Source organism: Scyliorhinus torazame, chromosome 9, assembly GCF_047496885.1.
Source record: "Scyliorhinus torazame isolate Kashiwa2021f chromosome 9, sScyTor2.1, whole genome shotgun sequence".
Classification (NCBI taxonomy): domain Eukaryota; kingdom Metazoa; phylum Chordata; class Chondrichthyes; order Carcharhiniformes; family Scyliorhinidae; genus Scyliorhinus; species Scyliorhinus torazame.
In genome coordinates, this window is record NC_092715.1 from 207,377,613 (window position 1) to 207,401,740 (window position 24,128).

The 24,128-nt window shown below is 47.2% G+C and overlaps 1 protein-coding gene across 3 annotated transcripts in view; it reads right to left on the reverse strand.

The window, feature by feature from the left end:
• The window catches only part of LOC140429706 (poly [ADP-ribose] polymerase tankyrase-1), a 204,039-nt gene that overhangs the window by 23,553 nt on the left and 156,358 nt on the right, over positions 1 to 24,128 (reverse strand). For 2 of the 3 annotated variants that reach the window (XM_072517033.1, XM_072517032.1), the window contains 11 exons: positions 22,337 to 22,508; positions 21,251 to 21,330; positions 19,799 to 19,944; positions 17,635 to 17,800; positions 15,725 to 15,944; positions 13,742 to 13,851; positions 12,727 to 12,915; positions 12,316 to 12,553; positions 5,703 to 5,785; positions 4,446 to 4,566; positions 3,206 to 3,303 (listed from right to left, as the gene is read on the reverse strand). In XM_072517033.1, the coding sequence (XP_072373134.1) occupies positions 3,206 to 3,303; positions 4,446 to 4,566; positions 5,703 to 5,785; positions 12,316 to 12,553; positions 12,727 to 12,915; positions 13,742 to 13,851; positions 15,725 to 15,944; positions 17,635 to 17,800; positions 19,799 to 19,944; positions 21,251 to 21,330; positions 22,337 to 22,508 (1,623 nt within the window). The remainder of the gene's footprint in view (positions 1 to 3,205; positions 3,304 to 4,445; positions 4,567 to 5,702; positions 5,786 to 12,315; positions 12,554 to 12,726; positions 12,916 to 13,741; positions 13,852 to 15,724; positions 15,945 to 17,634; positions 17,801 to 19,798; positions 19,945 to 21,250; positions 21,331 to 22,336; positions 22,509 to 24,128) is intronic. The other variant, XM_072517034.1, reaches the window with a different exon arrangement.

A 24,128-nucleotide genomic window follows, 5' to 3' on the forward strand; every position in this document is an offset into this window, starting at 1 on the left:
GGTGGTGGAGACGAGAGAGGGCAGGCGGGTGGTGGAGACGAGAGAGGGCAGGCGGGTGGTGGAGACGAGAGAGGGCGAGTGGGGGTGGAGACGAGAGAGGACAGGGGGATGGTGGAGACGCGAGAGGGCGGGGGGTGGAGACGCGAGAGGGCGGGGGGTGGAGGCGCGAGAGGGCGGGGGTGGAGGCGCGATAGGGCGGGGGTGGAGGCGCGAGAGGGCGGGGGGTGGAGGCGCGAGAGGGCGGGTGGTGGAGGCGCGAGAGGGCGGGGGGTGGAGGCGCGAGAGGTGGAGACGCGAGAGGGCGGGGGGTGGAGACGCGAGAGGGCGGGGGGTGGAGACGCGAGAGGGCGGGGGGTGGAGACGCGAGAGGGCGGGGGGTGGAGACGCGAGAGGGCGGGGGGTGGAGACGCGAGAGGGCGGGGGGTGGAGACGCGAGAGGGCGGGGGGTGGAGACGCGAGAGGGCGGGGGGTGGAGACGCGAGAGGGCGGGGGGTGGAGACGCGAGAGGGCGGGGGGTGGAGACGCGAGAGGGCGGGGGGTGGAGACGCGAGAGGGCGGGGGGTGGAGACGCGAGAGGGCGGGGGGTGGAGACGCGAGAGGGCGGGGGGTGGAGACGCGAGAGGGCGGGGGGTGGAGACGCGAGAGGGCGGGGGGGTGGAGACGCGAGAGGGCGGGGGGTGGGGACGAGAGAGGGCGGGGGGTGGGGACGAGAGAGGGCGGGGGGTGGGGACGAGAGAGGGCGGGGGTGGGGACGAGAGAGGGCGGGGGGTGGGGACGAGAGAGGGCGGGGGGACGAGAGAGGGCGGGGGGTGGGGACGAGAGAGGGCGGGGGGTGGGGACGAGAGAGGGCGGGGGGTGGGGACGAGAGAGGGCGGGGGGTGGGGACAAGAGAGGGCGGGGTGGAGACGACAGAGAGCGGGTGGGTGGAGACGAGAGATGGCAGGGGCCGACAGGTCAAGAGGGGTCCGGCGGGGCGAGAGATGGGGCCGGCGGAACGAGAGATGGGGCCGGCGGAATGAGAGAAGGGGCCGGCGGAATGAGAGAAGGGGCCGGCGGGACGAGAGAAGGGGCCGGCGGGACGAGAGATGGGGAGAGAGAGAGAGAGACGGCGGTGGGAAGAGAGCGAGACGGCGGTGGGAAGAGAGAGAGAGACGGCGGTGGGAAGAGAGAGAGACGGCGGGGGAGAGGGAGAGACGGCGGGGGAGAGGGAGAGACGGCGGGGGAGAGGGAGAGACGGCGGGCGAGGGGGAGAGACGGCGGGGGAGGGGGCGAGACGGCGGGGGAGAGGGAGAGACGGCGGGGGAGAGGGAGAGACGGCGGGGAGAGGGAGAGACGGCGGGGAGAGGGAGAGACGGCGGGGGAGAGGGAGAGACGGCGGGCGAGGGGGAGAGACGGCGGGGGAGGGGGCGAGACGGCGGGGGAGAGGGAGAGACGGCGGGGGAGAGGGAGAGACGGCGGGGGAGAGGGAGAGACGGCGGGGAGAGGGAGAGACGGCGGGGAGAGGGAGAGACGGCGGGGGAGAGGGAGAGACGGCGGGGGAGAGGGAGAGACGGCGGGGGAGGGGGAGAGACGGCGGGGGAGAGAGAGAGACGGCGGGGGAGGGGGCGAGACGGCGGGGGAGGGGAGAGACGGCGGGGGAGGGGAGAGACGGCGGGGAGGGGGAGAGACGGCGGGGGAGGGGGAGAGACGGCGGGGAGGGGGAGAGACGGCGGGGGAGGGGGAGAGACGGCGGGGGAGGGGGAGAGACGGCGGGGGAGGGGGAGAGACGGCGGGGGAGAGGGAGAGACGGCGGGGGAGAGGGAGAGACGGCGGGGGAGAGGGAGAGACGGCGGGGGAGAGGGTGAGACGGCGGGGGAGAGGGAGAGACGGCGGGGGAGAGGGAGAGACGGCGGGGAGAGGGAGAGACGGCGGGGGAGAGGGAGAGACGGCGGGGGAGAGGGAGAGACGGCGGGGGAGAGGGAGAGACGGCGGGGGAGAGGGAGAGACGGCGGGGGAGAGGGAGAGACGGCGGGGAGAGGGAGAGACGGCGGGGGAGAGTGAGAGACGGCGGGGGAGAGCGAGAGACGGCGGGGGAGAGTGAGAGACTGCGGGGGAGAGTGAGAGACGGCGGGGGGGAGAGAGAGAGAGGCGGCGTGGAGAGAGAGACCGGGAGCGAGGGAGATAAAGACAGCCGGGGGGAGGAGAGACGCCGAAGGGCTAACAACCGGTGAGAGAGGGATAAGGGTTGTGGAGGGGTGGGAATCATAGAGGAGGGGTGGAGTGTAGGCGAGGGGAGAAGAGGGCAGGAGGGAAGGGGGCAAGATAGCGCAACGGCAATGCAAACTTGCATGCTAGGTTTAGATAGCAAATATATATTTAGTAAGCACAATTACATTTGGAACAAGAAGGCAAAAATGTAGCCGCAATATATGCACACCTTCTTTTGGATTAGTGAACACGCGAACAACCAAGAATAATAGCTATTTTAAGCTGGATTATTATGTTTACCAAATACCCTGCAAAAAATTATGGTTGCGTTCATTTCTGCTCTTAAATGAAGAACGAACTTCAGTTGGAACTGATAAATCAAAACAGGAGGAAACCCACGCAGACACAGGGAGAACATGCAGACTCCACACAGACAGTGACCCAAGCCAGGAATCGAACCTGGGACCCTGGAGCTGTGAATCAACAGTGCTACCCACTATGCTACCATGCTGCCCATATAAACACGAGAACTTTGAAAGTTGACGTTGCGTGCTCAAGCTTTGATGTAATTTTCCAACACTTGACACAGGTGTGTTAAAATTAAAAAATGTGCATGGCACTCTTAACTATTCGCAAAGTTATTTGATCATTGCAGATGCACTTGGTGAGGAGATCATAACACAAGAGTACTGCACACTGGGTATGAACTTGAATTAGCCGCATTCAATCATGGTTTAAAGGGATATATGCAGTGAACTACAGAACTATAATAAATCAAGGTACAACTATATAATACCTTGATATATGAAAAAACCAATAGCACTCAAACATAATGAAAAGATGGGCACTCAGTCAAAGGAAATATTAGATGGGTTGACTAAAAATTTGGTCATAGGGATTGATTTTAATCAGGGCCTTAAAGGAGTTGAGGGAGATAGAGAGAAGTTTATAGAGGGAAATCTAGAGCATAAATTATTGAACTTTGAAGAAAACCCATTGGTTATAAAGTTAACAGTACCTCCTCTTCCACAGACTGGTACTCTTTGTCATCTGGTGCGAGATCAATAAGAATGGTTCCTTGGCTAGCACAATGGAAAGTCAGATAAGGATTTGCACCTGGGAAGATGGCAATCAATATTAGCTGATTAAATTCAACCAGCAATCTTACGGTGCACAAAAACAGCCATTAGGCACAGGTGGTTTCACAATAGTGAACAGACATGTCAAGACATTGGGAAAAGTAAAACATGGCATAGCCCAGAACCAATCAGGACTGGACAAGCTCCTCTGTAAGAGGTGTCCTGAAAGTCAAATGAACTTCTGGTATAGGGAGCAGATTTAATGATTAAAAGGGAAGAAAATCATTTAGTAACAGCATAAGAACAAAAGAAATAGGAGCAGCAGTACGCTATTTGGTTCCTTGAGCTTGCTCTGCCATTCAATAAGTTCATGGCTGCTCTGATTATGGTCTTAATTCCACTTCCTACCTGTTCCCTGTAACCCTCAACTTCCTTGTCAATGAAAAATCAATATAACTCAGAATGAACAGATTCAATGACCCATCCTCCAGTGTTTGTTGGGGAAGAGAATTCCAAACACCAATGACCCTCAGAGAAGAAATTTCCCATCTTAAAACTGTGTGCTCTTGTTCCAGATTCCCCCTTGAGGGCAAACATGCATTCAGCATCTACTCTGTCAAGTCCCCTCACAATCTTAAACGTTTCAATAAGATCACCGTACATTCTTCTGAACTCCAAAGAGTATAAGCATAACCTGTTCAACTATTCCTCATAGGACAAGCCCATAAGCCCAGGAATCAGCTGAGTCAACCTTCTCTGAACTGCTTCCAATGCAAGTATATATTTTCTTAAGTAAGGTGACCAAAACTGCACACAGTACTTGGGTCTGATCTCACTAATACACTTGACTACCAATGCAACATTCCACTGGCTAGTAACATTTGAGACTTGCTGATTTTACGTTACACACTTAATACTAAAATGTAACCAACTCTTCCTAAGAGACAACTGAAACAAAATGATAGGAATAGGCTGTACTCATCAGTATAAATTTTGATTGAAATAATTCTTATTCAACAAGGCATTCGACAATTAGTGAGGTGAAGGGTTTCAGACCTACACACATCAGTTTCCCGAGTCAAAGGTTAGGCATGTAGTTTTAAAATTCTGTTCAGCAGCTACTCAAAATATTATCGTTTCCAACTTAGAATAAGCCAGCATTTTCCTAATTTAGTTTACCTTGCTGTCCCCCAAGCAGCCGTTCGACACCTTTGATTAATTTATGACGGTGCCCGTAGGCATTAATTCCAATTTCTTTGAGCTCCTCATGTCCCATGTCTGCCAGCACATCCAAAGTGATCTGAAAATTTCAGCATATCATCAAACCTGGAGCTGAGGAAACAGCTATTCAAATTTTAAATGTCATTCCCAAGCTAAAAAAGCATTAATTTTCACCTTCCAAGACACCACTGGTTCTGTGATATCGTTGTTTACTCCTCACCTATCTCCAAAAACTCATTCACTTTCCGCAGGACCATCCTGTGCAAGTCCAGGAGATGCAACGCCTGCATTTTTACCTCCTCCTTTCCCACTTTTCAGGGCCCCACACACTACTTCCGGGTGAAACAGTGATTTATTTGCACTTCATTTGGTTAAGTATGCTGCTCACCATATCGTCCCCTTTACATTGGGGGGATCAAGGCAGATGAGTGATTGCTTTACAGAACAATGTGTTCAGTCCACATGGGCCCAAGCTTCTATTTGTCTCTCTCTTGAATTTGTCATCCCACTCCTAATCTAATCTCTCTGTCCTTGGGCGTCCTAATGAAGCTCAATGTAAGGTCGAGGAACAGCACTTCATCTTTCAATTAGGCATTTCATAGTCTTCTGAACACAACATGGAGTTCAACAATTTCAGATGGTTTTTTAAGCGCGCCCAATTATCTTTTCCCCCATTAAGGGGTAATTTAGCACGGCCAATCCACCTACCCTGCACATTTTTTTGAATTGTGGGGGTGAGACTCACGCGAACATGGGAGAATGTGTAAATTCCACACAGACAGTGACCCAGGGCCGGGATCGAACCCGGGTCCTCAGCACTGTGAGGCAGCAGAGCTAACCACTGTGCCGCCCGACAATTTCAGGCTATAGCCTCTGCCCCCATTTCTTGCTGTTGGTGAGGTGACTGCTATTCTGATTAAACCTCTCCTAGATCCATCTTTTGTTTCTTTACTTATCCCATTACCATCTCATTCCACCATGCACCACCATCCCTTTTGTCATTTAATCTCTCCTGCCTTCCTGCCTATCAGACCTCACCCCTTATGTTCTACAGCCTGCTCTATACATTTCCTGCTTCTGTACTTGCTTCAAATCTGTTCCACCTCTAACCTTTTCCTGTTCTGCAGAAAGATCATTGACCTGAAATATTATCTGTTTCTCACGCCACAAATACTGCCTGACCTGCTGAGTAATTATGTTTTGATTTTCACCTACCTGTTCCCTTTCAAAAATATCCCGTATGTGTTCCAAGCCTAGACTTTTGAGGAACTGGTTTATGTTCATGTCAAGTACAGTAACTGAAAGAAAATACAACCGTTCATATTTTTCAATATCAAATTAAATGCATAAACATTAAATGTATAAAGGAAAAAATAATCTGCATTATTGCAACATTTAATGTCTGCACACAGCAACAAAACATTGGCCATGGCACCAGAACTCCCTGCTCCACTTCCCAATTGTGCCAGGAATCTTCTGCGAACCCCTTAATAGATAGCTAGAGTTTCATATTAATGAACGGTTATAACGATGTAAGCCTGAATTAGTTACCCGAACATGAAATTTCATTGCTTTGGCAACAACTGAATTTCAGACATTCAGCATTTGTAACAATTGAAAGAGAATGGTTACAAAAGCAGGAGAGGGGCAAGATACAATGTGCACATCTCCAAACTATCCTTAATTTCTGCTGTGTTCGGCTGATTTGTTTAAGTGGACAGGCCCTTTAAATTATTTTGCACAGGTGTGCATGCACGGTAATTTAAAGGGCATGACTTTTATGTGGCCTGCGTGGGAACCTTTGGGTTTCTGCAGGGCTGTGCAGTTGAGAGAATATTGCTCACCACCTGACCTCTCAATGTCTCTCCAGCATCGACAAGTGCATAAGAGTGTTCCGGTTGCGGCTATGCCTAGGTAGGTCGCACGTTCGGCAGCTCCCGCCGGGAACGGACTTTTGGGCTCTCTCGAGGGGCACCAACGGCAATTGTTCAACGACTTCGAGTGTGGCAGGTGAGAGCAAGGTCCCCCTGACATTATATGGATTGGACCAGGAGTGGAGCGGTGAAAAAAGTGATCTTGGAGCAGCGAAAAGTGCGAGGGAGGAAAAGCAAGATGGCGGCGGTGGAGACCAAGCAGCAAGGGCGCAGTAGTCGTAGGAGCAGCAGGGGTTTCTTAAACGCTGCTTTGAGGAGCTGAAGACAGAAATGCTGGCGCCAATGAAGGCGGCGATTGAGAAGCTAGTGGAGACCCAGAAGGCCCAAGGGGCGGCGATCCGGGAGGTGCGGCAAAAAGCCTCGGAGAACGAGGACGAGAACTTGGGCCTGGCGGTGAAGGTGGAGGCGCAGGCGCATGAGGCGCTGCAAAAGAGGTGGGCGGAAAGATTTGAGGACCTGGAGAATAGGTCGAGGAGGAAGAATCTTCGGATTCTGGGTCTCCCTGAAGGAGTGGAGGGGCCCGATGCCGGGGTATATGTGAGCACGATGCTCAATTCGCTGATGGGTGCGGGAGCCTTCCCGAGGCCCCTGGAGCTAGATGGGGCTCATCGGGTCCTAGCAAGGAGACCCAAGGCCAACAAGCCGCCAAGGGCTGTGGTGGTGAGGTTTCACCGCTTTATGGACAGAGAGTGTGTCCTGAGATGGGCCAAAAAAGAGCGGAGCAGCAGGTGGGAGAACACGGAGATCCGAATTTACCAGGACTGGAGTGCAGAGGTGGCTAAGAGGAGAGCTGGCTTCAATCGGGCTAAGGCGGTGCTCCACCGGAAGGGGGTGAAGTTCGGTATGCTGCAGCCAGCGCGATTGTGGGTCACGTTCCAGGATCGGCACCACTATTTTGAAACGCCTGATGAGGCATGGAGCTTTATACAGACTGAAAAGTTGGACTCAAATTGAGGGTTAGTTGTGGGGGGATGTTTACTGTGTATATGGTGTTTATTACGTTTAGGGAATGTTCCTTTGGTTTGAGTGCTGGATGGGGATGGGTGAATGGATTTGATGGGGAGATTGTGGGAGAGTGTGGGCGTCGGTGTTGGAGGGGCAGACCCCCACGAGGGAAGAGGGGGAGTGGAGGCCCAGGGATGGGGAATTGGGGTAAGGCCACAAAAGGAGCTGCGCCAGAGGGGGCGGGGCCGGCTCAGGACAGCGCGGGCTTTTTCCTGCGCTAGGGAAGGACGGGGGATGGGCGGTGCTGGAGAGGAGCGCACACTGACTGCCGGGGGGGGGGGGGGGGTCGATGGAATGGGGGGAGAGCCTGGGGTCAGCAGGAGTCAGCTGACTTATGGGAGTGTTATGGGGGGAGCAAAATGGCTAGATGTGGATCTAGCGGGGTGAGGGGGGGAAATAGGGTTGCTGCTGCATTGGCCAAAGGGGAGCTGGAAGTAGGAGAGGTGGCCGGGGCGGGGGTCCGCCGCCTGGGGGACTGGAGGGTGCGGGAGGCGCGGGCACTCTAGGTCCAGGACGGGTAAGAGGCCGGCTGCGGCCAAGGTGCTTAGGGGGTTTATGGACCAGATGGGGGGAGTGGATCCATGGAGGTTTGTCAGGCCGCTGGCCAGGGAATTTTCCTTCTTTTCCCACGTCCATAGAGCCTAATCCCGGATAGATTTTTAAATTTTGAGTAGGGCGCTAATCCCGAAAGTGGAGGGAACGGAGTATTCGGCCATAGCCATCTCAGACCACGCCCCGCATTGGGTGGAGCTGGAGTTGGGGGAGGAGAGGGACCAGCGCCCGCTGTGGCATCTTGATTTGGGATTATTGGCGGATGAGGTGGTGTGCGGGCGGGTGTGGGGGTGCATTGAAAGATATTTGGAGGCCAACGACAACGGGGAGGTGCAGGTAGGGGTAGCCTGGGAGGCGCTGAAGGCGGTGGTCAGGGGAGAGTTCATCTCCATCAGGGCCCACAGGGAGAAGAGAGAGGGCAGGGAGAGGGAGAGGTTGGTGGGGGAGATTTTAAGGGTGGACAGGAGGTATGCAGAGGCCCCCCGAGGAGGGACTACTTAGGGAGCGGCGGAACCTCCAGACGGAGTTCGACCTGTTGACCACAGGGAAAGCAGAGGCACAGTGGAGGAAAGCACAGGGGGCGACGTACGAGTATGGGGAGAAGGCGAGTCGGATGCTGGCACACCAGCTTCGTAAGAGGGAGGCAGCGAGGGAGATAGGTGGAGTTAAGGATAGAGGGGGGAATACGGTGCGGAGTGCGGTGAGAATAAACGAGGTGTTTAGGGACTTTTATGGGGATCTGTACAGGTCTGAGCCCCCAGCGGGTGGAGAGGGGATGAGACGTTTTTTGAATCAGCTGAGGTTCCCGAGGGTTGAGGAGCAGGAGGTGGCTGGTTTAGGGACGCCAATTGGGCTGGAGGAGCTGATTAAAGGACTGGGGAGCATGCAGGCGGGGAAGGCCCAAGGGCCAGATGGGTTCCCGGTCGAGTTTTACAGGAAATACGTGGACCTACTACGCCCGTTGCTAGTGAGGACTTTCAATAAGGCAAGGGAGGGGGGGACCTTGGCCCCGACAATGTCCAGGGCGCTGATCTCTCTGATCCTGAAGCGAGACAAGGATCCATTGCAATGTGGGTCGTATAGACCGATCTCGCTCCTCAATGTGGATGCTAAGTTGCTGGCAAAAGTGCTGGCTACGAGAATTGAGGACTGTGTCCCGGGGATGATTCATGAGGACCAGACGGGATTTGTAAAGGGCAGGCAGCTAAGCACTAATGTGCAGAGGCTCCTCAATGTCATCATGATGCCCTCGGTGGAGGGAGAAGCGGAGGTAGTGGCAGCCATGGACGCGGAGAAGGCCTTCGACCGGGTGGAGTGGGAGTATCTCTGGGAAGTGCTGCGGAGGCTTGGGTTTGGGGAGGGGTTCATCAGCTGGGTCAGGCTGCTATATAGAGCCCCGGTGGCGAGTGTGGCTACGAATCGGCGGAGGTCGGAGTACTTCCGGCTGTACCGAGGGACGAGGCAGGGGTGCCCCCTGTCCCCCTTGTTTGCATTGGCAATTGAGCCTCTGGCTATGGCACTAAGGGAGTCCATGAAATGGAGGGGATTGGTCCGAGGGGGAGAGGAACATCGGGTGTCGCTGTATGCGGACGACCTGTTGCTGTATGTGGCAGATCCAGTGGAGGGGATGGTGGAGGTCATGCGGATCCTAAGGGAGTTTGGGGACATTTCGGGGTATAAGCTCAATGTAGGGAAAAGTGAGCTCTTTGTGGTGCATTCAGGGGACCAGGGAAAGGGGATAGACGAGCTACCGTTGAAGAGGGCGGAAAGGAGCTTTCTGTACTTAGGGATCCAAGTGGCTGGGAGTTGGGGGGCCCTGCACAAGCTCAATCTGACACGGTTGGTGGAGCAGATGGAGGAGGATTTCAAAAGATGGGATGTGCTGCCACTCTTGCTAGCGGGCAGGGTGCAGTTGGTTAAAATGACGGTCCTCCCGAGGTTTCTCTTTGCGTTCCAGTGCCTTCCCATTATGATTCCCAAGGCCTTTTTCAAACGCGTAGGTAGGAGCATCATGGGTTTCGTGTGGGCAAATAAGACCCCGAGTGTAAAGAGGATGTTTCTGGAGCGTAGTAGGGACAGGGGGGGGGGGGGGGGGGGGCTGGCGCTGCTGAATTTGTGCGGCTATTATTGGGCTGCCAATGTGGCGATGATCCGTAAGTGGGTAATGGAGGGAGAGGGGGCGGCGTGGAAGAAGTTAGAGATGGCGTCCTGTGTGGGCACGAGCCTGAGGGCGCTGGCGACGGCACCGCTGCCGCTCTCGCGACAAGGTACACCACGAGTCCGGTGGTGGCGGCGACGTTGAAGATCTGGGGGCAGTGGAGACGACACGGGGCGAGGTGGGAGCCTCGGATTGGTCCCCGTTTCGGGAGAACCATCGGTTTGCCCCGGGAAGGATGGATGGGGGGTTTTGGAGCTGGCATCGGGCAGGGATTAGTAGAATGGGGGACCTGTTTATAGATGGAACGTTTGCGAGTCATGGGGCGCTGGAGGAGAAGTTTGGGTTACCCCCGGGAAATGCTTTCAGGTACATGCAAGTGAGGGCGTTTGTGAGGCGGCAGGTGAGGGAATTCCCGCTGCTCCCGGCACAGGGGATCCAGGACAGGGTGATTTCAGATGTAAGGGTTGGAGAAGGCAAGGTTTCGGCGATTTACCAGGAACTGAAAGAAGAGGAAGAGGCCTCGGTGGAGGAGTTAAAGGGTAAGTGGGAGGAGGAGCTGGGGAAGGAGATAGATGAGGGTCTGTGGGCTGATGCCCTGAGTAGGTTTAATTCTTCCTCCTCTTGCGCCAGGCTCAGCCTAATACAGTTCAAGGTTATTCACAGAGCGCATATGCCAGGGGCGAGGTTGAGTAGGTTCTTTGGGGTGGAGGACAGATGTGGGAGGTGCTCGGGAAGCCCGGCGAATCACGTCCATATGTTCTGGTCGTCCCCTCTGGATGGGTTTTGGAAGGGTTTCGCGAGGACTATGTCCAAGGTGGTGCAAGTCCAGGTCAAGCCGAGTTGGGGGTTGGCATTATTCGGGGTAACGGACGAGCCGGGATTGCAGGAGGCGAAAGAGGCCGGTATTCTGGCCTCTGCGTCCTGGTAGCCTGGCGGAGGATCTTGCTATTATGGAAAGACGCGAAGCCCCCTAGTGTGGAAGCCTGGATCAATGACATGGCAGAGTTCATCAAGCTGGAGAGGATAAAGTTTGCCTTACAAGGGTCAGTGCAGGGGTTCCTCAGGCAGTGGCAACCGTTCCTAGACTATCTCGCGGAGCGTTAGGAGGAGGCCAGCAGCAGCAGCAACCCAAGGGTGGGTGGGGGGGGGGCTTCCCTATGGGTACTTTTGAATGTCATGTGGAGGGTTACTGTATATGGGGGAAACCCAATGTATAAGTTTTGTATAATTTTTGATTGTTGTGTTCGTGTTTCTTTCTTTTGTTGCTGAGGGGGGGGGGCGGGGTTGTTAAAAATTCTGTAAAAAAATTTGAATAAACATATTTTAGGGAAAAAAAAAAGAGTGATGTATACTGACCACTTGCCTGGATGTGTGAATCTCAAATAGTTGAAAGATCAACAACATCCAGGGAAGAGCAAGAACAGTCAGCAATCTTAACAGTGATCGTCTCCATCACCACCAATGTGCTGAGGTTGCAGCACCTACAAAATGCGCTGCAACAATTCAGCTCCTCACTGAGAACCAGGGCAGGAATGTCATGGGAACATCACTTTCAAGTTCCCCTCCAAGCCACACAGCATCCTGACTTGGACATATATCCATGTTCCTTCAATGTCACCAGATACTAGAATTCCCTAATGAAACACCGTGGAAACACCAGTGGGTTCATGGTCGCCCACCATCTTTCGAGGGCAACTAAGGATAAACATGGCCATGCCAACATTGCTAAAATTCTGGGAACAAATTTTTTTTTTAATGCCTTTGTAGATGACTTGGTGTACAATGCCAGGCAGCGAATACAACTCCTCAGTCAAATCCATCATGGTTAATCAAAATCATGGTGACAAGCTCATGGCTTTCAAGTAAGTAATTGATTGGAATGGTGGTCCTTTACTTGATAACTCTGGTCAGGTTAACTAAATTAACTGTATTCAGCAAAAGTACAGCTTGACAGACATTTCAGGTATGGCAAGGCACAAAACAATTCTCCTTTTCGTGTTTAGAAGAGAAATTCACAGTTGCTAGGTCGTTTTATCCAAGGGTATACAGTATTCTGGTGATCTTTTCAAATAAAGCATCTTGCATAAATCTGAGACTGTCGCGATCCTTCCTGAAAGCACAAATGTGAGAGACTTTCCCCAAAATTGGCATAACAGAACATTTGTTTCAGTCAGCCTACCTTCACCTTCTTTTCTCTCAGTGCCAGTAGCTCCATCAGCTGCACCCGAGGCACCACTAACAGCTAGCTCTGCAAGTGGTCCAGTCAGGTTATCGATACTGCTAGCAGCAGACAAACAAGACGGAGTTGAGGCTGGAGAGATCACTGCTGCACTAACAACAGTTGCCTGAGGTTTATAACAACTCGGGAGGGCTTCTGGTGGCATAGCATCAATGAGCAAGGCCCTGATGTCATCAGCCTGGAGAAAGAAAAATAAGGACATTTTATAAGTGCAGAGCATCAGATATTTTAACACATTAAAAGTTCAAAAATATTAACTATCCATTTATACAGCTCCTGTCATCAATAACAAACACGCTAACAAAATGAAAATCATCAAATACTTGTGACAGTTTTGAAATTAGAACATACTGTAGCCAAATCTAAAGGAGTCTGGCCTTCCTGGTTCTTCATGGTAGGGTCCGCCCCATGAGCCAGTAGCAGAGCACAAAGTTGTGTCCTTCCTTTCTGTGCCGCTTCATGCAATGGAGTGAAGGCCCATTTATCAGTTGCATTGACACAGGTGTTATATTTGATTAAAAGCGCTGCTATATCCACATGCTGAAATGAAAGCAAAATAGGGCCTTAAAAATATAACTTTACCTATATTATAATATCACATCTAAAAAAGAATATTGGAAAAGGGATGGGACTAAATTGTTCAAGTTGAAGCAATGGCGACAGCAAAGCTGCAATCAGCCAAATGCTGTAACTGTGATACAAATTCTGAGATCACACACTGGCGACTCAATAGACTGAATGGCCTCCTTCTGTGTTGCAACATTCTACATTGAAAATCAGGAATATCAATTTAGGCTTTATCCCTTTGAGATTACAAACAATGGGAACATTTAACTTCATAACTTTGGTCATTCTTTTCTTTAAAAATAAATCAGATAGGTTTAAATCAAAAACCAAAATAGTTTGCCATCCTTTATCTGTTTCTGATTTTTCAATCTATTTACTGGTCTGTGGACTTCACAATTACATTTCCACTTCATTTCCTTGACTTAAACGGTTACTAACATCTAAATTAGACAAATGTGTTAAAAAGGACAAACAGCAGCTTGTCCATCAAGCTTGCTTCATCCTCGTGAGATGTAACACCTGCACAATATTAGCCCTATCAATCCTCCCCTCTCATCCCTCTCTGTCGTCAATTTCCCAGATAGGCAAAGAGAAATTCTTAGGCTAATTTAAGGAAAAAAACAGAAGAATTTCCTCATCAACTCCAGACTGCAATCCAGCCCCAAACGCCAGCGAGACTGAGCATCAATTCTGATGACACGTGTGCCTTCTATATGAATAGATGGTAGCTGCTCGAAAAAAACCATCCAACCTCTTTTTGAGTTTTATGAAAATTAGTGATAATGCAGTGTTTTCTTACCCCGTAGGATGCTGCATTATGGAGGGGAATAAGACCCCCTTTGTCTTGTGCATTGACATCTGCACCATGCTCCAGAAGATAATCAGCAACTTCAAGATTATTATAGCCAGCTGTCAAATACAAACAGATTAATTAAAAATGCTACAGTATACACATTTTCCAGCTATTTTTCAGATCTTTCGTACGTGTGTTAAGTTTTGCAGAATTAGCTATTTCAGGAACTTCCTGATCATTCCCTGACAATCAAACCTCAATTTCCTGATCAGGGGCGCATCTGTGGTCAAGGTGGATGACATATGAATGCATAAGTATCAACATACTCTGAAGAGATCACTTCTTGGCCTTTTGGCTAAGATGAGCGTGAGGTCAAGTGTAAGGATCTGGTATGTCTCTCTTGTGGGGACCATGAATTGGATTCAATTTGAATTGGTTTTTGGAGCAGCAAAGGAGCTGGATTAGGGGTTTGCCCGTCCACACTCTTGAGCTCTGGCTTTGTAACTCTGATAAAAAAAACATACACTGAAGAGGCAAATTCATTAAATGTCTATTCTTACAGGTTGTTTAGGGGCTGTGAAAATGAGAGTTAGTCAGAGCAGCTGAATCAGATTTTAGTACATGATTACCACCATGGCTGTTTCAACATCACTTTATGAAATCACCACCTCAAATCCACTGAAAAAGAATGATTTTATTTTCCTTAAACCATTTGTTGTTAAATATTTTATTCTAGAAAGAAAAGGATTTTCATTCATATACTGCCTTTCACAGCAAGGCACCCCAAGGGCTTTATAAACCTTGAAGAGTGGTTACTATTGTAGGGAAACATGGCCATCAATCTTCACGCAACAAGGTCCTTGAAGATTTCTTTCTTCCCCTGCAGTGTTATCTTTAATGTCATGTTCTGAACCTCTATAACCTGGTACTGCTGCGTTTTCCCTTTTCCTTTCCCTGCGTCCGATTACAATTCAACAATATGACATACAAGTGGCCAAAAATTGGATGCTATATAGAATTATACCATGCTGAAAAGAGGCCAGTCAGAGCACCATACCGGTTCTGGATCTTTGGTAGAGCTATCTAATTAATCCCTCTCGCCTGCTCTTTACCCGTAGACTTGTGTTTACCCCTTCATACATTTATCCAGTTTTCTTTTGAATGTACCCTTTCACCACCATTTCAGACAGTGCATTCCAAATCAAATTGCTGCGTAAAAAAAGTTCCATGGCACCCATCTGGTTCTGAATAATCATCCCTGCACAGTAGTGCATGATTGATCAAACTTCGAACAGCACCGTGATTGATTTAGTACGTTAAATGGGAGAAATAACTGATGTGAATGTTGGCGAACAATTGGAAAACGTGAAGAATAAGTTTTACTATGAAAACAGAATGTGGGAACAATCAAAATAAGAATGCTGAACTGGATTAATGCCACTTTGAATGAGAAATGGATGAATTTAGATCAAATTAATTAAACAAGGGCGGCACGGTAGCTCAGTGGTTAGCACTGCTGCTTCATGCAGCCGAGGACCCGGGTTCAATCCCGGCCCCGGGTCACCGTCCGTGGGGGAGTTTGAACATTCTCCCTATGTCTTTTTAAAATTTTTTTTAGAGTACCCAATTCATTTTTTCCAATTAAGGGGCAATTTAGCGTGACCAATCCACCGAGCTTGCATATTTTTGGGTTGTGGGGGCGAAACCCACACAAACACAGGGAGAATGTGCAAACTCCACACAGACAGTGACCCAGAGCCGGGATCGAACCTGGGACCGCAGTGTTAACCCACTGCGCCACAGTGCTGCCCTATATTCTCCCCATGACTGCGTGGCTCTCACCCCCACAACCCAAAAGGCAGGATAAGTGAATTGGCCACATTGAATTGCTCCTTAATGGAAAAAAAAAGAATTGGATACTCTTAACAATTAAACAAAAGGTTAGCAAAAAGAATGGATCAGCAATGGAACATTTAGGCAAGGTCTTACCCGCAAGATGAAGTGGTGTTGAGTTTCTTCCTTGAGTATCTCTGCAATTTATGTTCTCTGGGGTACACAACTTCTGTACCCTCGCGAGGCAGCCTTTCTTGGCAGCATCAAGCAGAGCAGCATCTCCTCTTAGTAAGTCCTGAATATCTGTGTCCCCTTCTTTCACAAGATCCAGAGGTGTGTTCCCATCTCTGTTCTTCTTCGTCGGATCAGCTCCATGCTGAGAAAAATTAAAGTGATCTTAATAACATATTTAGATGAGCTTCCTTTTATATACAGACCCATTGTTAACACTTAGCAACAGCAGCAGACCATTCAACCCTTCAGCCTTTGAACATTCAATTAGATTAGGGGTTATTTGTAAATTAACTTTGAGTCAACCGAACTATAATAGCTTTTTGAAGGAGAGTTTTCCTGATTTTCACTACCCTTTATGTGTAGAACTACTTCCAAACATCAACCCAGGCGGCCTAACTCATTCACACCACACAGTGCCAGGCAATGACCATCTCCAACATGAGAGAATCTAATCATCTCCCCATGACATTTAATGGCATTACTATAGCTGAATTCCCCGCTATCAAAATCCTGGGGCTTACCATTGAACAGAAACTGGACTGGACTAGCCATATAAATACTGTGGTTACAAAAGCAGGTCAGAGGCTGAAATTTCTGAAGCAAGTACCTCACCTCCTGGACTCCCCAAAGCCTGTCCACCATCTACAAGTTATAAGTCAGGAGTGTGATGGAATACTGTCCACTTTCATGGATGAATGCAGCTCCAAAACACACAAGAAGCTTGACACTATCCAGGACAAAGCAGCCTGCTTGGTTTGCATCCCATCCACCACATAAACATTCACTTCCTACACAGTGACGCACAGTGGCAGCAGTGTGTACTATATACAAGATGCATTGCAGCAACTCACCAAGGCTCTTTTAACAGCACCTTCTAAATCCACAACCTCGATCACATAGAAGAGCAGCAGATGCATGCGAACACCACAGCCTGCAAGTTTTCCTCCAAGTCGCACACAACCTTGACTTGGAACCATATTGTCATTTCTTCAATGTTGCTAGATCAGAGCACTATGGAGTATCTTCACCAGGCGAACCGCAGCAGTTCAAGAAAGCAGCTAACGACCACCTTCTAAAGGGCAATTAGGACGTGCAATAAATGCTAGCCTGGCCAGCAATGCCAAGATGAAAGGATAAAAGATTGTGAGGTTATGCCCTTTGTTCCACACTTGCCAACTAGAGGAAATAGCTTCTCTTTATCTACCCTTTTAACTCCGTGGCTCATCTTAATCTTCTACATTCAAGTGACTACAAGACTCCTCCATGCGACCTGTTCTTATAATTTAGTTCTTCTAGCCCCAGTATCATTCTTATGAATATTTAATACACTGCCTCCAAGGTCAATATATTCTTCCCGAGTTTTAATGCCCAGAACCAAATGCAGAAGTTCTAACCATTGCTTTGTACAGCTGTAACATAACTTTTACTCCTTTGCATTCAGCCCTCTAAGAGTAATTGTTGCAGTAAACAAGACCCTAAACTCCAAAGTCTGATGCAGAGAATATTAATTTAAGTTGACCTTAAATTTCAAATACAGACCACTAATCTGAAATCCGTTCTTTGTATTGAGTGCGTATGATCGTATGGTCTATAGTAATATCTCCATAAAAGTTCCCTTTATTATTTTTAACCTGGAAGTCAAAACTTTGATTTTTGGTGTTACAGGTCTGTATAAAATTCTAGACATGGATAAACAGACAAATGATAGGAATGTTGAGAGGGAATGGAAAGTGTGCTAAATTCTATCAGATCCCCTTAAATGCATCTTATGAAGAGGTCAAATAAAAATTACCACGCCTATATAAAAGTCTTTCAGATTGAAATCCACATACCTTTAACAGCAGTTTACAAATCTCATATTTGCCTTTGGCTGCTGCTTCATGCAGAGGTGTGAACTTCCATAGGTCAGCCACATTTACTGAGGCACCATGTCTCACCAGCAGCTCTGCTACTTCATAATGTCCATACGAGCAAGCATTGTGCAAGGGCACTAAACCCCTGGAAGATGAAGAGTTTAAATTTAATCATTACTGCATTCGCACAAATTAAGGTATTTGATAAGGTGCCACATCAAAGGTTACATAAAATAAGAGCACATGTTGTAGGGGGTAACATATCAACATGGATAAAGGGCTAACAGGAAGTAGGGAGTAGGGATAAATTGGTCTTTCTTGTGTTGGCAAACTATAACTAATGGAGTGGCACAGGGATCAGTGTTGGGACCTGAACTATTTAGTTTGTACTGTTTTGGTCTCCTTATTTGAAAAAAGATACAACTACATTTGAAACAATACAGGGAAGGTTCACTTGATTCATTCCTAGGATGAAGGGCTTATTTGATGAAGAAAGGTTGAACAGGCTTACCATGTACTCACTAGAGTGCAGGAGAATGAGAGGTGATCTTATTGAAACACAAGATCCCGAGGAGATATAATAGGGTAGATGTTTTCTCTTGTGGGGAGACTAGAACGAGGGAACACCGTTTAAAAATAAGAGATGAGGGAACTTCTTTTCCTCTATGTTAGTCTGTGGAATTCTCTTCCACAATGGAGTTGAGACCACAATCAGACCAGCCATGATCTTATCGAATGGCAGAACATGGATAGGATGTGTATAGAGGGATACGGCACTAGGAAGCGCTGAGGGTTTTGGGGAAGGCTGGGGAAGGATGGCATCATGACCGGTACAGGCTTTTCTGAACTCAATAATTGACAGTTGCACTCAGAATTAATCGTACTTTCAAAACTTGCTTATAGCCCTAGGCGACCTCCGATAACAAAATAGGAAATGTTATTGCCAATTTACTCCTCTTCATCTCCAAAAGCATGATTGCCTGCTGGCGTTGTTAGCACCATGAGAGTATTTCAGGCATTGTGATGATGGGGGGGGGGGGTATCATAGGCGGACCAGAACGTGTCCTCATCTGAATTCAACACAGGCGTATTTAAAGGAGGGAAACAGTAACAACAAGGAACCCTGTTCAATTTCCCCTTGCCAATTCATGGGTGTAAAGGTCAAGTGCATCACAAATGTCAATATCTTGGCTGAAATAATTCAGTCATCAGGGAGGGAAAGGAATTTCAGGTCTGACTGACCTGTATGGCTCACCTCAGCTACTCACCTGTAAACTTGTTGGGGCTTTGGGGAAGGCTGGCTTCAGGATTCTCTTTTAACTTACTTCACTAATTCTGTCCCAAGTACATGCAAATGGCTTGATGCTGTGAGGCTCAATATGTATGTCAATTCATTAAATTATGCCGTTGACAAATGTGCGGCTTAAAATCTATGTCTAGTCCTTTGCTCTTATTTCAGCAATGCTTATATCCAACCAAATAAAATGATTATTCCCAGCTGTTTATTCAAATTAATTTAAAATATGGAACATTAAATTGAGCCTAACATCAATTTTGCACCACCCCCCCCGTACTTTCATGTGGTCAGCTTCCATGTAGCGATTTTCCTTGGACAAAATCGGAAATGGCGACAACAAACATTGAATTTCTTCAAAGTGCTAAGAAAGCAGTTTAATTTTAAATACATAAATACCAATTCTTGATAGAATTCAATGAAAAAATGAAAATCGCTTATTGTCACAATTAGGCTTCAAATGAAGTTACTGTGAAAAGCCCCCAGTCGCCACATTCCGGCGCCTATTCGGGGAGGCTGGTACAGTAATTGAATCGTGCTGCTGGCCTGCCTTGGCTTGCTTTAAAAGCCAGCTATTTAGCCCAGTGTGCTAAACCAGCCCCTGGATAATTATTGTAGACTTGATCCACATTAGGCTTACTTAATAGGTAGTTTAACTGCAGTGATAAGACAGACCAGGGGCTGGGGTGCTAGGGCAGGGCAAGCAGTGTAAGGAGTAAGGCTCCCTTTTATAGCTTTCTATTTAGCAACAACACTTAATACATATCAAATCTGCTTTTCTCCTTCCTCTTAAAAAAAATGTTTTTGTAAGGAGAAACAGGCCGCATCCCAAAGTGTACACAGACATACCCCTTGTCTTTGGCATGCACATCAGCTCCATGATGAAGCAGGTACTCAACAACAGCCACTCGATTGTAACCTGCTGCAAAATGTAGTGGGGTGGAGTGCCGTCCTTCCAGGTCTCTGCAGTTCACATTCTGGGTTGTACACAATTGCTTTAAAATAAAATTATAGCCTCATCAGCAAACATTATTGGATTTTTGCTTTGTTTTTGTTTTTTTGCAACAAGCTCATTAAAGTAAAACTAGATTCACATAATGAGTAGCTTTACTTTCATTTAGTCTGGTTTAGTGTAAGTAAATTCCAAAGATTACAAGCCAGCAATCCAAAAAATTGGAACACCATATTTTTATTTATTGTTCGATCTACTCTATCCATAAATCTGAACAATAAATAAAGAAGATTTTCTATGGGGAAGAACATGCCGTTTACATTAATATTTAATTCTTGAATGGTAATGAGAAGAGAAAGCTTTGTGAGTTGACTGAGCAAGTTACCCGAGTTTTGCTGCAACCAAAACAGAACTTTAAGTCCTCAAGCTGCTGGCTTTAAATTTCATTCTTTCCTTGCCCAAATTAACTTAAGTAACACCTTCATCCACAAGGCATTTGGCCCCCAAAAGTTGTGATATTTGTAGATAAACTTACTATTTACACATGTTTGCAATATTTGATTTTAATTACTGACAACTGTAAACCACTTTGGTCAAAATTCACTGCCTAGAGCCTTGACATCAGTAGATACTCATGGAAGCAATTTAAAATTATGTACTATTGATGTCAAATTACTAATGACAACCTGCATTTATGTAGCATCTTTAACATTTCAGAGGGAAATGCACAAAAACTGCCAGATAAGGAGATATTATGACAGAGGATCAAAGACTTGGTCAGATTGGTTGTAAGCAGTATTAAGTGAAAAGAGGTAGAGAGGTGTAGGGTGGGAATTCTGGAGCTTCGGACATAGACAGCTGAAGGCCTGCAAGCAATAGTGATGTGAAGGGAATTGGGGATGCAGAAGTGGTCAGAATTGGAGGAAGTGGTCTCTTTCTCTGACTCAGGTGCACTTAAGACGCAAGGCCCCGGGGGCGCTCTGCACTGGAATGTCGAGCAACACAGGCTGGGGAAAAGTTTAAATTATGAAATTGGGCACAGAGTGACAATCCACCATTCCAAGGATGTTCAGGCCCTATATTTCCACTTAAGGTTACGAAGCAACAACAATCTTATTAATGAGGAATATTGCTAGTAATCCCGTACCTCCATTCATGCTGTTATCATTGGAATCAAACCCAGCAAATATACCTCAGACCAGGAGCAGAGAGAAACCATTTGACACTAGCTAGAGGAGATTGAAAATACTTCCCTTTAAAAAAGTGATCTTATAACTTGGGAAAACTGAAGAAAAACACAGAAACTTCATGAATCCTTTTCTACTAAAAATTACATTAAAATTAAACACCTTCACAGTTTCCAAGTCTCCAGCCTTTGCAGCCTCCAAAAGTCGATAATCAACATCTGAATTGTGTAAGGGGACATTCTCTAAATGAAAACAAAGAAAGGGTTAGGATCCGTGATCACCGTCAGTGCCAAAATAAGACATTACTGTGAGCAGCTTGCTCGATTTCCCTTGTTATTTTGCTTCTTCTTAATTGGGAAAGTTATTTTACAACATATTTTACAAAAATATTTATCCAGTGGGTCTCGTCATAACTTCAGGATATGTCAAAATGCAATTACTGTTATTTGTGATGGCAAATTGTGGCCAAAGCAAGTTCCAACAAACTGAAATATATGACAAATCTCAATTCTGTATTGTGCTGTTGGTTCAGAGAAGAATACTGTTTTGAATGTTTCCTTGCTTTCCTCCGAACAGAGCAAGGCGATTTTATTTTGTACAGAACTTCATATCCTTCAACAATGAACTCCCATTACATCCAGCAACATTTTAGTTCAGTTTCAAAGTGATTGAATTATCAATTTGACCACTCCTGCTTTGAACATTATATTCTGCTACTTACCTGATTTAGATTTTTCAGACTATTTTTTAAAAATTATCCCAACATCATCTGTAATTGCACACACTGGCTGTCATTGAAGACTGAAGAGACAGTTTCAGAACCAGAAAGAAATCTACCTTGTTAAATGATCTTATTTTTAATATTAAAGTGGTTTATTCTTCCCCACAGCTACTTGGATTGCTGAAAGGCATAAGATCATCATCTGGAGCAGAGGTACAAAATTCAGTCAGGCTCCTGTGTTATACGCCTGCTCCTAATTAGCGCTATCAAATTCAGTAAAGTTCCTGAGGTATACCTGTGATCCATTATACACAATAGACTAAAGTAAAATTCAATCAAGTGACCAAGTGTTTTTTGATGCAACATTACAATTTACAAGCTGTGAAGAACTTGCATTCGGTCAACAACTCTTCCTATCTGCATGCAAAATTACTTTGAGCGAGTAAAACCTTTTCCCATTCAGTAGAACAATGCTTAAAACCACAGAAGTATAATCTAATGTGATCTGCATACTGTATTCAACTTACCATTGAGTATCTGCTGGACAGACTCATTCCCCATTTGTGCAGCTGTAAACCCTTGAAGGGACAGAATGGAAGGGTCGCTGCCGTAACTCAACAAGAGACGACATGTCTGTAGGTGACCACCATGTGCTGCTCTGTGTAAAGCTGCTTGCCCAAGAGTATCCAAAGCATTGATCTATGGAAAAGAGGACATTGGTCATGGCAGAAGATTTCATGTTTCCACCTTTAATAACATATCAGAAGTTTCACCACAACACAGGAACCCTCTTCTTGTTGAATAATACAGGTGTTTATTATTTTACAATAAAACAAAACTGAACAGCACCAAAATCATTACAGTATCAAAGTGCACAAAACTGTCTGATTTGTCACTTATCGAAGTTTCTATAAAATATGTACAACAGTAGACACATGGCACATCACATTGCTTTCACTCCCAGTCCGGAGTTGGGATACTAGAATTGAAGTCCGTGTCTCTGGGTTAGGAAGGGATATGCAAAACAAAAGAGCAGTTGGGATTCTTTATTTTGAGGTGGAGGTTGGACTGGCTCAACTATGATATTCCATTCAATCCAATTCTCTGCCAACATTCACTGCCCAGCTAACATGTGAAGAAAGGTTATTTGGGGGAGGTATCAGGTGACCACCGCTTCTTGGTACAGTCATACCCCAGAAGGAGACACCATCAACAACAAAAGGGCTCAGAAAACATAGTGAATAGCTGGACAAATCTTCCCAAATGCTTAGTAGGTAAATGTGCCATATACGATATTGAGTCATATCAGTTACTAAAGTCACAGATCAGATGCCCTTGCTGAAAGGGCAAGGTCACGAGCTGAGCGGAGCAGTGGAAAAGGGTAAGGCTGAAAGCGAAGCAGTAGAAAAGGATGAGGGCAAGAAAAAAAGAACATAATATGCTGCTTTAATTATTGCTCTAGGTTAAGTCAGCAAAACAGTTTTTGAAGAAATCAGCTCATGCTCCTAATTCAGTACTACAAGTACACGAGCATGGGTGGGCAAAAGCAGGATTGGCTGTCATGCCATTATTTGAATAAGCCATTACTGGGTGTTTAAAATATTTAGTATCTGAGCAAACATCAAGTGGCTGTCATTTATACCCCAACATCTGTTACTGCTTTAGCAACAATGCAGAAGGGCGAAGATACATTTAGCTAAGGGGGTATAAAAGTGATTTCTTCACACTGAAGAGTTTTAATTTACTTACGAGTTTTACAAGTGACAGGATATGCATTCAAAATCAATAATTTTTTTCATAAGACTGCATCGACATTGTGGTCTTGGAAACCTGGCTGACAGGCGATTACACCTTCCATCAAAATGAAGACTCCCCAAGCTGGCTGCATCTTCAATCACCCATCCTGCTCAGACTACTGTGATGGTGAAACGGCTCATATCATCAAATAATGTGCCCCCAACATTATCATCCCCTTCTTTGAACATCTTACCTTTATGCACTCCTTTCACCTAAAATGCTCATTCTTAATTGTCCGGCCAAATACCATGCCAAGTATTCTCCCTTCATATAAACTTTCCAACCCATTTTCATGGTCACGCCCTCAACCTTGCCATCCCACATGGCCTCTCTACTCCCATTGTCAAAACCAGATAAGGCTTTCTCTGATCACTTAATTGCACTGCTCTCAATTCATATTCCCCTTCCTTCTGTGCTCGTCTCTGGAAAGACTCTACCTAAGTAATTTACAACAGCACTGTCTAGCCATTAGCCCTTCATTCACCATGACATTATTGCAGCTACTGAACTGCTAATTCACAA